The sequence below is a fragment of the Podarcis cretensis genome (genome assembly GCF_951804945.1).
Source record: "Podarcis cretensis genome assembly, chromosome: 14".
Classification (NCBI taxonomy): domain Eukaryota; kingdom Metazoa; phylum Chordata; class Lepidosauria; order Squamata; family Lacertidae; genus Podarcis; species Podarcis cretensis.
In genome coordinates this window covers 25852209-25869354 of record NC_137183.1, presented here as the reverse complement: position 1 = coordinate 25869354, position 17146 = coordinate 25852209, and the positions used below count along the sequence as shown (strand labels likewise).

General features: G+C 47.8%; 1 protein-coding gene across 2 annotated transcripts; it reads right to left on the bottom strand.

Annotated features, from left to right (window-relative positions):
* Positions 1-396: 396 nt before the first annotated feature.
* Positions 397-15269, bottom strand: FAM174B (family with sequence similarity 174 member B). 2 transcript variants are annotated; one of them, XM_079954377.1, is made up of 4 exons: positions 14357-15269; positions 4580-4711; positions 4053-4124; positions 397-1467 (listed from the first exon to the last, which is right to left on the bottom strand). In XM_079954377.1, the coding sequence occupies exons 1-3, from the start codon at positions 15151-15153 to the stop codon at positions 4076-4078; spliced, it is 978 nt and encodes a 325-aa protein (XP_079810503.1). In that variant the 5' UTR covers positions 15154-15269; the 3' UTR covers positions 397-1467; positions 4053-4075. The 2 variants fall into 2 exon arrangements, with proteins under 2 accessions (XP_079810503.1, XP_079810504.1); XM_079954378.1 differs by lacking the exon at positions 4053-4124 and having other exon boundaries at positions 14357-15256.
* Between the last annotated feature and the right edge of the window lie 1877 nt (positions 15270-17146).

Sequence of the window (17146 nt, the reverse complement as noted above, 5' to 3'; positions counted from 1 at the left end):
GTCTGTGCTGGAAAAGAGACCAGCTACAGTGGAACTTCAGTTCTCGAACCACTCCGTTCCTGAACGTTCTGGCTCCCAAACATTGAAAACCCAGAAGTGTTCCAGTTTTCGAACGTTCCTCGGAACCCAAACGTCCGATGTGGCTTCCGATCTGCAAAAAGCCTAGCTGTCAGCCAATCGGAAGCCGCACCTCGGAATTCAAACATTTCGGATGTCAAACATCCTTCTGGAATGGCTTACATTCGACTTCCGAGGTTCCACTATATTTGGCTTTGTGTTATGCATTGCAAAAGCTGGACCCTGATTGACCAAAGTTGAAAACAATGTTAAAAATCATTTTGGTTGGTAACAAGAATATTTGACCAGGAGCACATGACAACGCAAAAAAAGCAAAACTATCCTAATTGCTCTTTAATAGCCTCACTGCAGATTGTCGTGAAATACAATAGAGGAGGTGAGAGAGAGGCGACTCACAGGCAGAGGGAGACACAGACACAAAACAGCACTCAGTGTAAGGCAGGAATCGGGAACCTGCAGTTCTCCAGAGGTTTCTGGACTCCCAACTCCCTTTAGCCCCAGCCAGCACAGCCAACGGTGAAAACAACATCCACAGGGTCACAGGTGAGGGCCCCCCCCCCCAGCAGTAAGGTTTGACTTCCTCAGGAATAAGGAAAGAGGAGCAAGGGGCTGCCAAAACAGATCTTTCCTTTCCTCCTGAACTGGCTGGGTTTTTCTCCCCCTGCTTCTCAGAGTTTGCCCTCCCCAGAGGATTGTGGAGATATCCCCTTAGAGAGACGGCAGAGAGCCTTATTGCAAGAGCAGATGATTAGTGCAATTGTTATCAGTAGTAGTAGCAAGTCATCACAGCGGCCCACATCGCACCCACAAAAAGCAAAACACACACACATTCACACATCAATACACAGGTTCAATCAATTCAGCAGAGTTTGCACAAGTCCTGAGCTTCCGTGAGATGAGCAGAGGTTGCTACAACCCAGAACCACACAATGCCAGGCGTTTCAGGTGCCATGGAGAATAACCATCCATCTAAGTTTAGCACTTCTGATCAGAGAGTTTGTTGGTTAGCCTGGGTGCCTTCGAACAAAACTGGCACTCCTAATAACTAGGGCTCTGGGTTGGCCTACAAACGTTGCAGGTAACCAAATCTGTAACAAAACAAAAAGAGAGGGGTTTTTTCCAGTTGAAAAGCAGTCCAGAAGGAAAACCACCTCCAGTTCTTCCAACCTGGTACCCAGGAACATAGTAGCAATGAATATGCCCGATGCTCAGCTGTCTCCTGTCAAAATCCTTCATAAATCATGTATGTATATATATTTGGAACAGTGGAAAATTGTAAGTTTTGTTGATGCTAAGGTTCTGTCTTCCTTTTCCCCTCTGTTGCCAAGGTTCTTGCAAGGTTCTTGACAGGAGACCTCCATCCTGATGAGCCTTGTGCAACAGCCTCACCTGAAGAAAGCGAGGAAGAGAAATGAAATAATTAGAAACAGCAGAGAAGTGTGTCTCATAAAATTTAACAAGATGCAGGCCATCCTCACAAGCTGGGTATGTGGCCAACCTAGTCTCTTTGCTCCAAACCCATTTTGGGCAGTGGGGAACCAGCTTGGCTCTGTCAAGCAGTCAGAGAAGGAGCAGCTGAAGGGAGTTTGTGGCTCCCCAACATGCATGGGGTGGGGAATACTTTGCTCCCACTGCCAAATACCTGAGACAGCCAAGTTAAAGGGAGGCACATTCTGGCATTGTCCAAAGGACCAAGTGTCCACCGGGATGCTGCACCCCTTGCCTCCCAGGAAGAAAAACAAAGCAAAGGGGAGCCGAAGGTGGCCCCAACCATTGGCCAAAGGAGGAGCAGTTTCTCCAATGTTTGTTTTCCTCTACCATCCCCATCCTTATTTCCTTAACATGCTGAATCTATTAAATGGTGAGCCTGCATGCTGAGATGTAAGATGATGATGATGATGTAAGATGATGATGATGATGATGATAATTCAAAAACTAAAGGCAGAGAAAGACAGAAGTACATTTGCCAAAGACAGAGGTATTTTGCAACACATTCACTATCCACAAATAGGCAACATGGGCAATGCCAGAGAAACAATACTGAGCATATATATTAATGGAAGGAGGCACCTCCAGAATGGCAACTCACAGAGAGACTCAGTGGGCAACCTCTCTGACAGGGCAGTGACTGAACCTGCTCCATCTCTCTCTTTCAGGAGGGATGACTGCTGACCCAAAGGTGTGGCTGATGCCTCCTAACCGAGGGAGGGGCTTCAGGGTCAATAAGAGGCTTTAATAGTTTCAGGTTTTTTCTCCCAAAGTGTGCTAGCAGGACTCTTGCAACACACTTTGGGGAACTACATGAAACAGCCCCAGGATCTGTCTCCTAATGGCACCCAGGGACATCACCCAGGCAAGATGCTTGCCTTAGAAAAAGCCTTTTGATGCTTCTCCTCCTTCCCTCCACCCTTGGGCTGAAACAGTTCAATGATGGTGGAAAATTCAAGGCAATCTTGAGTAGCTGTCATTGTTGTTGTTGTTGTTGTTGTTGTTGTTGTTGTTGTTGTTACACCTTGGGAGCAAACTTGTCATTCTTCCCTTCTGCCTACCACCACATCCCATTTTGGAATAACAATTATGCCTTCCAAGCAGGCAAGTCAGCCTGCTTGAGAGATAAATGTGTTCAAAAACAAGCTTCACCCCCAACACAATCCACCTAGCAGTGTACAGAAAAGACCCTTCAGCTCTCACTTGCAAGACACCCAATTAAAAGCAACCTCCAGAGAACAGCACGCACACACACACCCTTGAACAACACAATGCTCGGCGTCTGTATGCAAAAGGGCATCTGTGCATTGGAAAGGGGGGATATTCTATGGACGGGTATTGATTTAAAGGGGCCTTTATTATCAGAAGGAACAAAGGTACTCTGGAGATCCAGCTATGATGGGAAAGCATCCCAAGTTTTGATGAATTCAACTATCTCCTTTTGTACTGTTCTACCGCCTTGCAAGGCAAGGGTTTGTTGAGAGACAAGCTTGTGTTGATGCAAAGCGCTGGCCATTGTCAACTGTATCAGTCCTTCTCGGACCTTTGTCAGAGACATTGAAATGCACATCAGAGGACAGTGATGAGGCTCAAGCTACTTCCTACGGGAGGCGGCAGAGCAGCGGAAAGAACCTCACAGACCTTCCAGCCAAAGGACACAGCCTTGCCACTATCCTCTAACTCAGAGGTTGTGTATCTTGCAGTACCTCTGTAACCCCCAACCTCACTACAAAATAAGGTGAGGGTCCTTTAACTAGCCAGGCAGCTCCTCCAGGGAACACAGAACCTACCACATATCAAGTCTAGTCAGCCTACACGAAGGTTCAGCTCCCTGCAGAGGCCACATCTCTTTCAGCTGGCCTCGGAAGATGCTTTAGCATAGTACGCCAGGGTCCTGTTCTTGCATACTCTCCACTTGGAGCTGACCCTGCCTGCTTCCCCTGCTAGCCAGTATAGTGGTACCTCGGGTTACAGATGCTTCAGGTTACAGACTCCGCTAACCCAGAAATAGCACCTCGGGTTAAGAACTTTGCTTCAGGATGGGAACAGAAATTGCGCAGTGGCGGCGTGGCGGCAGCGGGAGGCCCCATTAGCTAAAGTGGTGCTTCAGGTTAAGAACAGTTTCAGGTTAAGAAGGGACCTCCAGAATGAATTAAGTTCTTAACCCGAGGTACCACTGTATAAAGCTTCAGTTGGCTCAGGATCCTTGCAGAGACAACATCTCCAGAAGCTCCTCGGAGCTGTCCAAGGTCCTGTATGCTTGATCCAGACTTAACAGCTGCTTCCTCAGTGACCTGCAAGGACCCACAGAGCTACACAGGGTTACTCTTACTTTGCTCTTCATCACAAGAGAAAGTTGGAAATGACTCCACCAAAACATTCCAGGCCTTGTTTGTAAAGGGGAGCGTAAAAGGTGAGTGGCAGGGAACACACATTAATTTCCACCCCTGCCCGCAACAAATCCAAAATCTGCAGTAGGCTAATACCTTTATTAGGACCAAACGAACCCTCACAAAGTTGTGAGCAACTTTTCAAGTTCTCCAGAACTCTTCTTTGGTCTGTATTTTAAAAACAACAAAAAAGGAGGGCGTCATATTGAACGACACCAAAGTCTGCAGCTTGTAACTAAACTTGAAGATGGGGTGTATGAACGGAGGCTCAGACTTTGTACCTAGTAGAAGCTGATCTAATTCAAGCAGCCTTTCCCTAAATTTCCATGCTGGTACCCTCTCCAGATGTTAATGACTACAACCCTCATCAACCCCCAGACAGCATAGCCATATGATGTTGGGGCTGATGGGAATTCTACTCATTAACATCTGGAGCTTGGGGAAGGTTGCACTAATCAGATTCCACAAGTGCTAATAATGGTTGATCTTCTTAGTTGGAGATCTCGTAGCGAAGTGCTGTCCAATTTATTCATTTCTAAATGGACCAACATAGATATCACCCCCCTTTCAAAGAGTTCCACCCACTCACCCATATGTTTACACCGTCCTCCCCCTCTCCTTACCTATATTTTATATCAAACACTGTGGAATCTTCATCATCCTCATCATCTTCATTTAAGGGGGCCATTTCCACCCGTTCTGCTGGAGTTGTGATGATGTCATACTTGCGGGTTTTTTTAATCTTCCTGCCAGACCTGAAACAACAAGAAAATTATATTGTAGGTGTACACAAATATTGTGGAAACAAAACACCGAGAATTTATTTAAACCCATCCAAATGGGAGTGGAGAAAAAGAGGCAACAGACCCCTGTTACCAGGCCACTTTTCCAGCCACTCTCGGTTTCTCATTGTTGCTCCAGCTAATACAGTCATACCTTGGATCCCGAACGCCTTGTGATTCGAACGTTTTGGCTCCCAAACGCCGCAAACCCAGAAGTGTTCCGGTTTGCAAACTTTTTTTGGAAGCCAAATGTCTGACGCAGCTGACGCAGCTTCTGCTTGAGTGCAGGAAGCTCCTGCAGCCAATCGGAAGCTTCGTCTTGGTTTTCAAACATTTTCAAAAGTCGAACGGACTTCCGGAACAGATTCCATTCAAGAACCAAGGGACGACTGTATGAGAAAACACTTGGGGGGGAGGGAGGAGAGAGAGAGAACACCCTATGTGGGGATTTGAACCCAGATCTGTCAAGGCAAATTCTCTACTCACCAGACCACCACACTCTACTCATTCGACTACCTTTTGCAATTATGTTTGATTTACAAATACATGAACAGAGCATAGTGGGAACCGATGGGCTCCTCCTGCATCAGGTTAGCGCAACTACTAACCCTCTTGCAAACCCCTCAAAACAATTGTGTGCAGCCTCCAGGCTGCTTTCATTCCCATCTGTGTGGCCTTGTTGAAATTCAAACCAGAACTTGTCTCTAGATGCCTTCAGGCCAGATCCCATGAAGCTTCTCATGTCGAGAATATTTTGCCTCTTTGTTGGTCTGATTCAAGAGTTGCAATCCGGTATGGTTAGGACTCTGATTATCTGGAGCACAGTGTTCACACTTGAACAGGCTTTCATTTGACTGGGTTGTAAAGGCACGAATGCTGCTAAGAAATGAGGACGCCCCACCTTCCATAGCAGGGACCATCACTCTGCACCCCAACTGGGGCACAGACCTATCTGGGGCTTGCTACGCTGCAACACTTAAGGACTGTAATTGCCACTGATTAAACAACCCTTGAGATCTGCTGCTTAATCTGTTCAGCTGCCATTGTAAAGACCTTCTTTGAAATTACTACCATGAACCACAAACATAATGAGCCATTAAAAACCAATATAGCTTTTACAAGCCCATTTAGGAAGTGTCCACAAGATCACCCTATTTATTCCCGATTAATTAGCCCAGAACAAACACTATCCACTAGGTATGATTGCTCCATCACTAACACTGATCAGAATTACTCCTCCCTGCCTTGGGATATGGATTAAAAACAACAGCAACTACAACCAACAGACATGGTTTTACTTTCGTGCATATTATAAACTTCCTTATTGCAAGGTACGGTGAAGGTGGGTTTTGTGATTTTTAAAAGGGGGAAATACTTTATCCAGACTTTCAAGTAGAAGGCCAGCCACATGGTCACCCAAATAACATGCTGTGTAAACAACCATTCCTCTGTTTATTCTTAGCTTCACCTCTCTCCCTTTTCTATTGCCCCTACACTGAATTTTAAATTGCAAGCCACTTGGGGCAGGGACCTATCATCTTCCTGGACCATGCACACTGATAGTGCCATGTAACTAGTAATGGTATTATAACAGTAAGCTGCATAGAGCAATGGCCTGTCCTGTTGATGCATCACGTATGCTGATGGTGCCATATAAATCAGAGCAGTAGTAGCAGCAGGAACAGTCATAGCAGTACTAAGGCTGTAAGCTGAATAGGTCCCAGAGAGCATGGGTACTCCTCTGGTACAAATGCCTGCCAAGCGATTATTAAAAGCCATCTTTCTCACCACCTCTCAGAATGACCTTGGCTTTCTCTCTTCAAGTATTTTTTTCCTCCAATCTGGATGCTTAAACTTAGAGCTCAGCAAGAAGACAGCTAGGAAAGAGGGAGGGAGAGATGGAGAAAGGTGGAGTCTGTGGCCACTCTCACTCAGCCCTTTCCATTCACCAGCGGTGATTCTGACCAAGCACTCAGTCACATGAAGAACAGCTGCTCCCCATCACGCAGAGGCTGCAATCGCTCGCTGTCAGCTTGCCCGCTGCTCAGACTGCTCTTCAGCCTTTAATCTATTTTTAGCCAGGCAGCCATCAGGATTAAAAGGATCCGCTCCTGACCCCATGATCCCAAGACGTGGCCCCCTCCCACTCTGAGGCCGCAGCACCACCACTCTTGAGAAGCAAGATTGGAGGAAGAAATACGGTCCTTGATACTTGCAGCTGCAGGTCAATACATTCATGAGGCTAAAACAAAGAGGAGACCCTACATTCATTATCCCTTACCTGATGCCCTCCAGATCTTTTGGACTGTAACTCCCATCAGTCCCATCCAACACAGCTGTACTGGTTGGGGGCCAATGGATAGCGGAAGGATGCCCCACTCCATATTGGAAATAATTGTCCTCCGCCATGCACACACCCCAGTATAATTGTGGGAAATTGCGTTGCCATTTCTCATTAGGCATAGACGTAAATCATGGGTAGGCAAACTAAGGCCTGGGGGCCGGATCCGGCCCAATCACCTTCTCAATCCGGCCTACGGACGCTCCAGGAATCAGCATGTTTTTACATGAGTAGAATGTGTCCTTTTATTTAAAATGCATCTCTGGGTTATTTGTGGGGCCTGTCTGGTGTTTTTACATGAGTAGAATGTGTGCTTTTTAAAAAATGCATCTCTGGGCTATTTGTGGGGCATAGGAATTCATTCATTTCCCCCCAAAAAAATATAGTCCAGCCCCCCACAAGGTCTGAGGCACAGTGAACCAGCCCCCTGCTGAAAAAGTTTGCTGGCCCCTGATGTAAATAGTTCAGCTATGGAACTCTCTCCCACAGGAGGCAGTGATGGCCACCAATTTGGTTTCCTAGTTTCTGGAAACCACAGGAGTGGAAAGAGCTCTTGTCCCAGGTCCTGCTTGCAGGTTTCCTACAGGCTTCTGGTAGCCACTGTGAGAACAGGATGCTGGACTGGATGGGCCACTGGCCTAATCCAGCACGGTCTTCTTATATTCTTAATGATTCTATCACCTAGGGCTGGTGGAAGTACAACAGAATCTGGAAGGCTGCAGGTTCCCCACCCCAAACAAATTAATCATGGAAGGGCCCCTGATGTATCTGGCACCAGTGCAGAATAGGCTGCACATTGCTAGCCTTCGACATGTTGTTGTTTAGTCGTTTAGTCATGTCCGACTCTTCATGACCCCATGGACCAGAGCACGCCAGGCACTCCTGTCTTCCACTGCCTCCCACAGCTTGGTCAAACTCATTCTGGTAGCTTCAATAACACTGTCCAACCATCTCGTCCTCTGTCATCCCCTTCTCCTTGTGCCCTCCATCTTTCCCAACATCAGGGTCTTTTCCAGGGAGTCTTCTCTTCTCATGAGGTGGCCAAAGTATTGGAGCCTCAGCTTCACAATCTGTCCTTCCAGTGAGCACTCAGGGCTGATTTCCTTCAGAATGGAGAGGTTTGATCTTCTTGCAGTCCATGGGACTCTCAAGAGTCTCCTCCAGCACCATAATTCAAAAGCATCAATTCTTCAGCCTTCTTTATGGTCCAGCTCTCACTTCCATATATCACTACTGGGATGTCTTCGACATACCTCTTGGCAAAGTCAACAGAGCAGGAGGAAAGGATGATTCGCCTACCAAAACTCCAAGGAAAGGCAACACACCAGGCACTTTCTGAGCAGGGCAAAATTTGAGAGTGCAACGTCGAGGGGAAGAACCCTGCCAATACATTTTACTGCTTTTTACAAAACTGTTCTCTTTCTGTGACATCGCTAAGCCTTTTCACTTCAGCTGGTGCTGAAGTGGGGTTAATTTGTGTAACCCTGCTGGAAAGCCATCAGCTAGTTAGTGTACAGATCCCATCCCATCGTGGAGGGAGCAATTTACCTTTCCATGTTCCACATACCCAGTTTATTCCTGTTGACAAGTCACAAAGGGCCTGAGGCCGATACGAAGATTTCTGCGGGGCCATTACAGGTTGGGCAACACATCCACCCTTTTGATACTGCATCCAGTTCTGGTCATGCACAATATTATTGCTATACCTTGGCCATAATCACATGTAGCCTTTAGGCATGCAGAATATCCCTGAGCAGGGCTAGAAAAACACACACACTTTTGGCTCAGTTTGCTCAAGTGCAAGCTCCAAGTGTCTCAGTGACGTAAGTCACAAGACTGTCCACCTGACAACCTCAAGTGGTACCATTCATGCTTTCAGCACCCTCCATGAAACAACTATTTCCAGAGTTTCCTGGTGAATGAACAGTTGCTAAACTGGTTTAAGTCTGCATTATACTATATCAACCTAAGTTAGCCTTGCCAATCAGTTTCACAAAATGAGCACTAGCCTAGTTTCTACTAGGCTGCTAGTTCCAATCACATATATCAATGCAACAATGGGTGTGGGTGTGTTTTGTGTGTGAAGCTTCCTTGCTTGATCACCTGGAGAAAATTCATATGTGCCACAGGTGAGCAGGCAAGTGGCTATTTGCAGGCTTCTTTAAAGGAGGAGTCAAATTAACAGACCAGTCATCTCTCGGCCACAGCTCCATGATACAGCACTGGCTTTCCATGCAGAATTTGGCCCCAAATATCTCCAGGTAGATTTTGGAAAGCTGAATCACTGCCATTCCATGCAAACAACCCTGAGGTACATCTGTCCTGGAAGAAGACAGCTTCCTATATTGTTGCTGTTATTCTTAGTTCAATTTCTGAGTTGCTTCCAGCAAAACTCTTGCAGCAACTTAGAAATGTTAACAATCCAATGTAAAATACACTGTTTAAAAACTTAACACAGTTGCAGCATTAGAAACTCAGGTACATAAGCTAGCCACCAAATGGCTCTTTAAACCAGGGTTACAGTCACCAAAACTGAATGTCTAGCTGTCATTTTAGGGCCAGACAGTTCAAAAGCCGTATTTTTCAGTATGACATTTTGGTTCCTGAAATTTGTCCTGATTGTGCAGATAAAATATCATGGATAGAATTCTACAAGATGTGTTGTTAGTGTGTGAAAACAGGCAAGATCCAATGACACGCACCTCCAGATGGTGAAGACGTCAGGCACCATCCTTGCACCCGGGCATCTTCACATGGCTGCAAGTGGACAATAAAGGTAAAGGGACCCCTGACCATTAGGTCCAGTCGTGACCGACTCTGGGGATGCGGCACTCATCTCGCTTTATTGGCTGAGGGAGCCGGCGTACAGCTTCCGGGTCATGTGGCCAGCATGACTAAGCCGCTTCTGGTGAACCACAGCAGCGCAGGGAAACACCGTTTACCTTCCTGCCAGAGTGGTGCCTATTTATCTACTTGTACTTTGACGTGCTTTTGAACTGCTAGGTTGGCAGGAGAAGGGACCAAGCAATGGGAGCTCACCCCGTCGTGGGGATTCGAACCGCCAACCTTCTGATCGGCAAGTCCTAGGCTCTGTGATTTAACCCACAGTGGCACCCGCGTCCCCAATAGCCAGGTGCAAAATGTGCCTGGCAAATTTCAAATGCTGCAAAGAGGCGCTCATATAACAAATCATTGTCAACCTAAAGGTCCTGCCATCACTTACAAAGCTGAAAACACTTAACATCAGACCATTCACCCATTTAGCTTAGTAGTGTTTACTCTGAGTGATTTAGGCACAGGATCTTTCCTAGCCCCACCTGGAGACACCAAGGACTGAACTTGGGATCTTATGCAGGCAAAGCAATTATTCTGCCACTGAGCTATGGCCTTTGACACCAACATCATACAAGCTTCAAACATTTAGCAATGGGCCGGGGTGTGTGTGTGTGTGTGCAGAAGTGTAACCTTCAGAGCCCAGCTTCCTCATCCCTTCCACGACATTTCCTCATCCCCTCCATGACAACTGCACCTGCAGCGCCTTCTCCTTTTTGACAACATGACAGGAGAATGACTCATACCAGAAAGACAGGTTCCCAGGAACACAACGATCACTGGCAGGCCAGGGGAGTTTTAACTCTGTGTACTTAAAAAACTGCTGCTCGTTTTTTGCCTCCAAAGCACTAAAGGCAGTTCCAACTATTGTTTTCCTCCAGCAAGAGGAATTCCTGTTGGGAGAGGCAGAATCCTCTTTTCAGGAAAGACACATGACCGGCTTTCAGAAATATTTGCAAGCAGTGTAACCTTTGGTCACAGATGCATCCTGCAGAGAGAAAAACATCCACAAAGACAAGCAAGCCTGATGTGGCATCAGGGGAACATAGTTCAGTGTGGAAGGGGACATGTTTTGAATGCAGTCATACATATAATTCCCAATCGTTCCTATTTAAGAAGGACCAGGTAGCTGTTAGTGGGAAAGATCTCTGGGGAGTCACCTCCAATACTGAGCCAAAGGCAAATAGTCTGATCCTTTAACCACAGTTTCTGATATCCCTAGTCCTCTGTACCATCAGAAGAGAGACTGCAAGGAAGGCCTTAGCTCGGTGGCAAAACATCCCAGGTTAAATCCCCGGCATCTTTCTGGTAGGGCCTGAGAAACACCCTTGTCTGAAACCCTAGAACTGGGTTTCCAGTTGTTTTTGGAATCCAAATCACATCATCCTGAGCTAGTCAGGGATGGTGGGAATTGTAGTCCAAAATCAGCTGGAGATTCAAGTTTGGGAAACTTTGCCCTAGAAAGTCCTTGCTGCCAATCAGTGTAGCCAATATTGAGCTAGATGGACCAATGGTCTGCTTCAGCATAAGAAGCTAAGAAAAGACTTGTGGGATCAGGCCAAAGTCCCACTTAGCGCAGCACTTGGTCCAGTTTACCACTGGAAGTGCGAGGTTTTCAAGTGTACAAACAGCGGGAGGCTGTCCAGGTGAGGCTGTCACAGGACTCCTTATCTCTGCATTGGAAGTGACTTTTCCTATACTGTTCAAAAAGTCAATGAAGAATGGTCAATATTCAAAGAATATCTCAAAAATTATACTGACAACGCAAGCCTCCTGGCAGACATAGATTAAACCTTGTAAATAAAGAGAAGGTTTAGTAACACTCGTTTAGATAATTGTTAAGAAAAAGCAGAAGAACAAACATGATATGTGTATAGAGATATGATTGGTAACAAAGCTCAAGGAGAATAAGTTGGAAGTCTACTTTGTGTGGTGTAAACATCAGATTGTAGGTATGTTGGGTATGTATTGGGTGTGTAATGTTTGTATGTATGTAATATGTGGTTTGGTATGTGTATAGTTTAATGCAAATTAATGTATAACAAGAATAAAGATTATTTTAAAAACAAAAAAGGAAGTGGCTTTTCCTTACTGCCATTCCCCAGGGAAACTCTTATTGGAAAAAGGTTGGGGGGGGGTTACCTTGAACCTTGTGTAAACTCTGCTCAAGAAACTACAATTCAATTATGAGAGAGATACAACTCCGATAGGTCTTTTCAAAACATACACACACATGTACAGCAAAGCTTGCAAAAGGCAGAGAGCACCCCTCCAAAACATGGAGGGTCCAGTAAAGATGGGGTGCGAAAAAGACCCCTGAAAGGGGAATCCCATCTCCACCCCACATTTAAAGAAATGCAGTTTTCATGGTAGATATGAAAAGAGATGGGGGAATAGGCAAGTCATTCTCTTTTAGTATATGTGCTGCCGAAGCGAGCACAAGGCAAGTCACTCTCAGCTGGAACATGGCAATAATAAATACAGCCCAACTTTCTTAAAGGGTTGCAACAAGGTTTACTGAGTTAGTATAGGGCATGGGTGGGACGCAGGTGGCGCTGTGGGTTAAAGCCTCAGCGCCTAGGACTTGCCGATCGAAAGGTCGGCGGTTCGAATCCCTGCGGCGGGGTGCGCTCCCGCTGCTCGGTCCCAGCGCCTGCCAACCTAGCAGTTCGAAAGCACCTCCGGGTGCAAGTAGATAAATAGGGACCGCTTACCAGCGGGAAGGTAAACGGCGTTTCCGTGTGCGGCTCTGGCTCTGGCTCTGGCTCTGGCCAGAGCAGCGATGTCACGCTGGCCACGTGACCCGGAAGTGTCTCCGGACAGCGCTGGCCCCTGGCTTCTTAAGTGAGATGGGCGCACAACCCCAGAGTCTGTCAAGACTGGCCCGTACGGGCAGGGGTACCTTTACCTTTACCTTTATAGGACATGGGTAGTCAAACTAAGGCCCAGGGGCCAGATCTGGCCCAATCGCCTTCTAAATCCGGCCCGCGGACTGTCCGGGAATCAGCATGTTTTTACATGAGTAGAATGTGTCCTTAAATAAAATGCACATCTGGGTTATTTGTGGGGCATAGGAATTCATTCATTTCCCCCCCACACACACACACACAAAATATAGTCCGGCCCCGCACAAGGTCTGAAGGACAGTGGACCGGCCCTCTGCTGAAAAAGGTTTGCTGACTCCTGGTACAGGAAAGCCTATTTAGCAATGGGTTTTTATCCCTTAATGTTAAGCATAAGACTTCTGAAGATGCAGATTTCTATGAACAACTTCCAGCTCTAAGGGAATAGTACAATAAATAAGCCTTCCCTGGTCTGGAGCCCTCCAGATGTTGTTGGACTACAACCTCCATCATCCCTCACCATTTGCCATGCTGACTGGGGCTGATGGGAGTTGTAGTCCAACATCTGCTGGCACTAGGTTGAGGAAGCCTGCAAATAAATGTCAGAACAAAGCAGTTTGGACATGCTAAAGCACTGAAGCCAATACTGACTAGTCTTTTAAGAAACAAAGTTATTTCAGAGTGAGCCCCAACCCTTACTACATGAGAATAATGAATACTGACCTACCTTACAGGGCTGTTGTGAAGATTACCGATTTGATGTACATGAAGCATATTAAGGCGGCAATCCAACATAAGCTGTTTGAGAATAAGCCCTGCTGAAGGTGGCGGGGTTTACTTCTGAGTAAGCATTGTAGAGGACTGCGCTTTAAATACTAAAAGGGCAGGCCACTATTTAACTAGGAAGTACTACTGGCAAGCAGCTAAAGAAGCAAACCTTTTATCTCTCAGCCAATTTATAATATAGTGGACAACTGATACTAGCCTACCTTTCTGAATCATCATAAAGATTACCAAGGTAATTTATTCACTTGAGGTTTATATCCGCCTTTTGCCCAAAGGAAAACAAAAGCAGTTTGCAGGAGCAACATGAAAAATGCACATCGCCCATTCAAAAGAATGTGCAATCTGATAAAAGACATTTCTAATGTGCACGAAGTACTCTGGGCGTACCAGGCAATGCCTCCAATTGTCCTGCCACCTTTAGATGCCACCCTCCACTCCGGCCCACCATCACCACCCCCTTGCCGAAGGGTGCCAAAGAAGCAAGCTGGGCCATAGCTGTTAACCTTCCCTTTTTTTGCGGGAAATTCCCTTATTCCAGCGCTGTTTCCCGCTGCTATCCCGGATTGTTAGACTGTCCCCGGGGCAGGTGAGGCTGCTGATCCCTTATTTTCGAGGCTGATGATCCCTTATTTTCAAATCTGAAAGTTGACAGCTCTGAGCCGGCCTGGGTGCGGATGGGGGGCTCCCGGCCTGGCCTCCTCTTGCGCCCACTGCAGCTTCCCAACCCAGCAGGCTCGCGGCCGCTCCAGTTCTGCGCTGCAAAAGGCAGAGGAGCCTCGGGCTGCGGAAGCAGCTGGCAACCCCCCAACTACGCACCTGAGGACGCGGAGGAGCAGGCAGGCGATGAGCCCCACGCTGGCGGCGCAAGCCCCGATGACGGCGGCCTTGAGCGCAGGCAAGTCCCGCAGCAGAGCCCACATGGGGCTCCGCTGTGCGCCCTCGCTGCGGTTCCCGGCCGGCGGCTCCGAGAGCCCCGAGCTGTTGGAGCCGGAGCCCGAGAAGGAGGCGGCGGCGGCAGCAGCGGCGACGCTGGGCGGAGGAGCCACGGCGGCCAAGGCGGGCAGGACGAGCAGGAGCGAGAGCCAGAGCAAGGCCGCCACGGCGCCCGGGAAGGGGCGCATGGTGGCCGGGAGAGGAGCAGGCAGAGGCGGACTCAGCTGCTGGCCGGCGCCGCTGCGCGTCCTTCCCTCCTCGCTTCCGCCTGCTGCCCGGCCTCCCACCGCTTCTCGTCCCCGATGAGCCGGATCAGGGCACGCGGAGGGGCGGGCAGAGGAGGAGCCGCCGCGGCCCGGAAGGAGCGGGCAGCAGATGGGCCTGGGCGTCAAGAGGGCCCCTGCGCAAGTGCAGAGGGCTTCCGCCGCGCTCCTTGCCGCCTGCAGTGTCGAGTCATCACGGCACGAGGAGATCCAGAATTGCCCCTCCCCGCCTCCGTCACGGTTTCTTTCTTTCTTTTTTTTTTTAAGGTAGAGCACCCAAAGGTGAGCGCCCAGGGCAATATTTAAGGGTGTGACGAAAGAGGAGACGGGGTTAATGTCAACCCGGTCCTGTGCGGTTCCGCTCCCAAGCAAGCCTTGGATGGCCAGGATCGCCCTCCCTTCAAGGCCTGAGCTCATTAAATGGGCTCATCCCAGAGTCACTGTTATTATTACGACGTTTATATCACACCTTTCTTCCAAGGAGCATACTGCTCCCCGCCTCTCCATATTATCCGCACAACGACCCTGTGAGGTGGACTAAACTGAGAGGCAGTGCGTAGTCCAAGGTAAGCCAGTGAGCTTCACAGTTTGGGGGGGGGGGGCGCGAGATTTTATCTCCAAGGTCCTTGTCCAACACTCCATAACACTATACAGTTGTACCTCGGGTTACAGATGCTTCAGGTTACAGACTCTGCTAACCCAGAAATAGTACCTCGGGTTAAGAACTTTGCTTCAGGATGAGAACAGAAATCGTGCTCCAGTGGCGTGGCAGCAGCAGGAGGCCCCGTTAGCTAAAATGGTGCTTCAGGTTAAGAACAGTTTCAGATTAAGAACAGATCTCCAGAACGAATTAAGTTCTTAACCCAAGATACCACTGTACAGTACTGCCTCTCTGGTCATAGGGTCATCATGTATCCAGTTCTGGTCCTGCTCTGAGTAGACCCATCAAAATAAATAGATATGACTATCTGGGCACCATTAATTTCGTGGAGTCTACTCTTGTGTACATCTTGGATACATGCCAGTGCCAAAGCAAAGTTTATTTAAAAACAGTGTTTTCTGCCAATATGATATGATCAGAGTGGGTCACAGAAGACCATTTTAGTACAACAGTGCAAACGCCCTAAGGAATAAAATTGTATGTCCCTCCAGACAAGCTTTCCTCAACCTGGTGTGCGCGCATGCACACCCACCCACCCCGTGCTACTAAACTCTCATCTCCCATCAGCTCCAGCCAACAAGGCCAATGGCAGGAGCTGTAGTGGCACAAGCTCAGCATATTTGAAGCACATTCTGGCCGCTGTAGTTTGCTAAGGGCTGCTGGGAATGGTAACTCGGCGAGGCCCAGAATACTTTGAGGTGGGAAATTCACTTCGAATGTGCTTTAAAGGTCTAGCGTGTCCACAGCCCAATCATACTTGACACAAAAAAAGCAGGAAGTTCACCCAAGTTATTTGGTGCTTCTGAGGAATAATCACAGGTGGTTTGTTTGCTATACCAAACTGTATCAAGAGGGGGCAGGTGGTGCTTTGCCTCCTTTACTGCAAAAGACCCCAAAAGTAATAAACACAACAACTATTTCTCTCCCTGTCCCACCAACCAACCACCCATTTGGGGAACCCAGGCTGAAATTGATCTGGTAAAAGTAGCTTCAACGCGGACTTGCAGTGATAGAGAAAGTGCAGGCAAATACTGAGGATGAGAGAATCTTGGAATTGTAGAGTTGGAAGATACGCCAAGGGCAGAGTTTGATGAGATCCTAAGCTACTGAAAGTAGGGCCCTTTATATGTCCAGCTGTCCTTTGTCAACAACAAATTGTCAATGTTTTTTGTGTTGAGTATATGCTATATCGCATAGCTGTCAAGTGTCCCTTATTTGAAGGGACACTCCCTTATTCCAGGGCCATGTCGCGCTGCTGTCCCTTATTGATGGATGTCCCTTAAATGTCCCTTAAATGATGTCCCTTAAATTTCAAAGGAAGCAGCTCCTCTCCCTCCCTCCCTCCCTGCCGGCCAGGGAGGAGGGAGGCTCCAACTGTGTTGCTTGGCTGTGTTGCTCACCCAATAAGAAGTCTAAGAACGACTGGGGGGGTGGAGTTTGCATGCCTTGTGTGTGGCTAGTTAATGCAAGCTGAGGGGGTTTTTAAATTCTGGACGCCATTTTGCTGCACGTGCTGCTGCAAACTTTGCAGTGCAAAGCCAGGCTAGGGAGCCATCTTAAGTTGAGGCCGACAAGGCCTTGTGGTACATGTGATTCAGATTCTATTCAGTTGAACCTCTGGTTACAAAATTTTGGACAGTGTTCTCGAAGCTACCAGCGTGAGTTTGACCAGATTGCAGGAGGACAGAAAGACTGGAGTGCCTGGAACAGGTGAGGCTGCAGGTCCCATATTTTGGCTGCTGGTCCCTT

Bases quoted from the DNA above. Each gene is read 5' to 3' on its own strand.
- FAM174B (XM_079954377.1), bottom strand. From the start codon at position 15,153: ATGAGCTCAGGCCTTGAAGGGAGGGCGATCCTGGCCATCCAAGGCTTG. The intron at 4,712-14,356 runs GTGCGTAGTTGG...TTGTTGTTTCAG, and splicing joins CTGCTCCTCCGCGTCCTCAG to GTCTGGCAGGAAGATTAAAA. The intron at 4,125-4,579 runs GTAAGGAGAGGG...TTTAAAATACAG, and splicing joins GTGTTTGATATAAAATATAG to ACCAAAGAAGAGTTCTGGAG.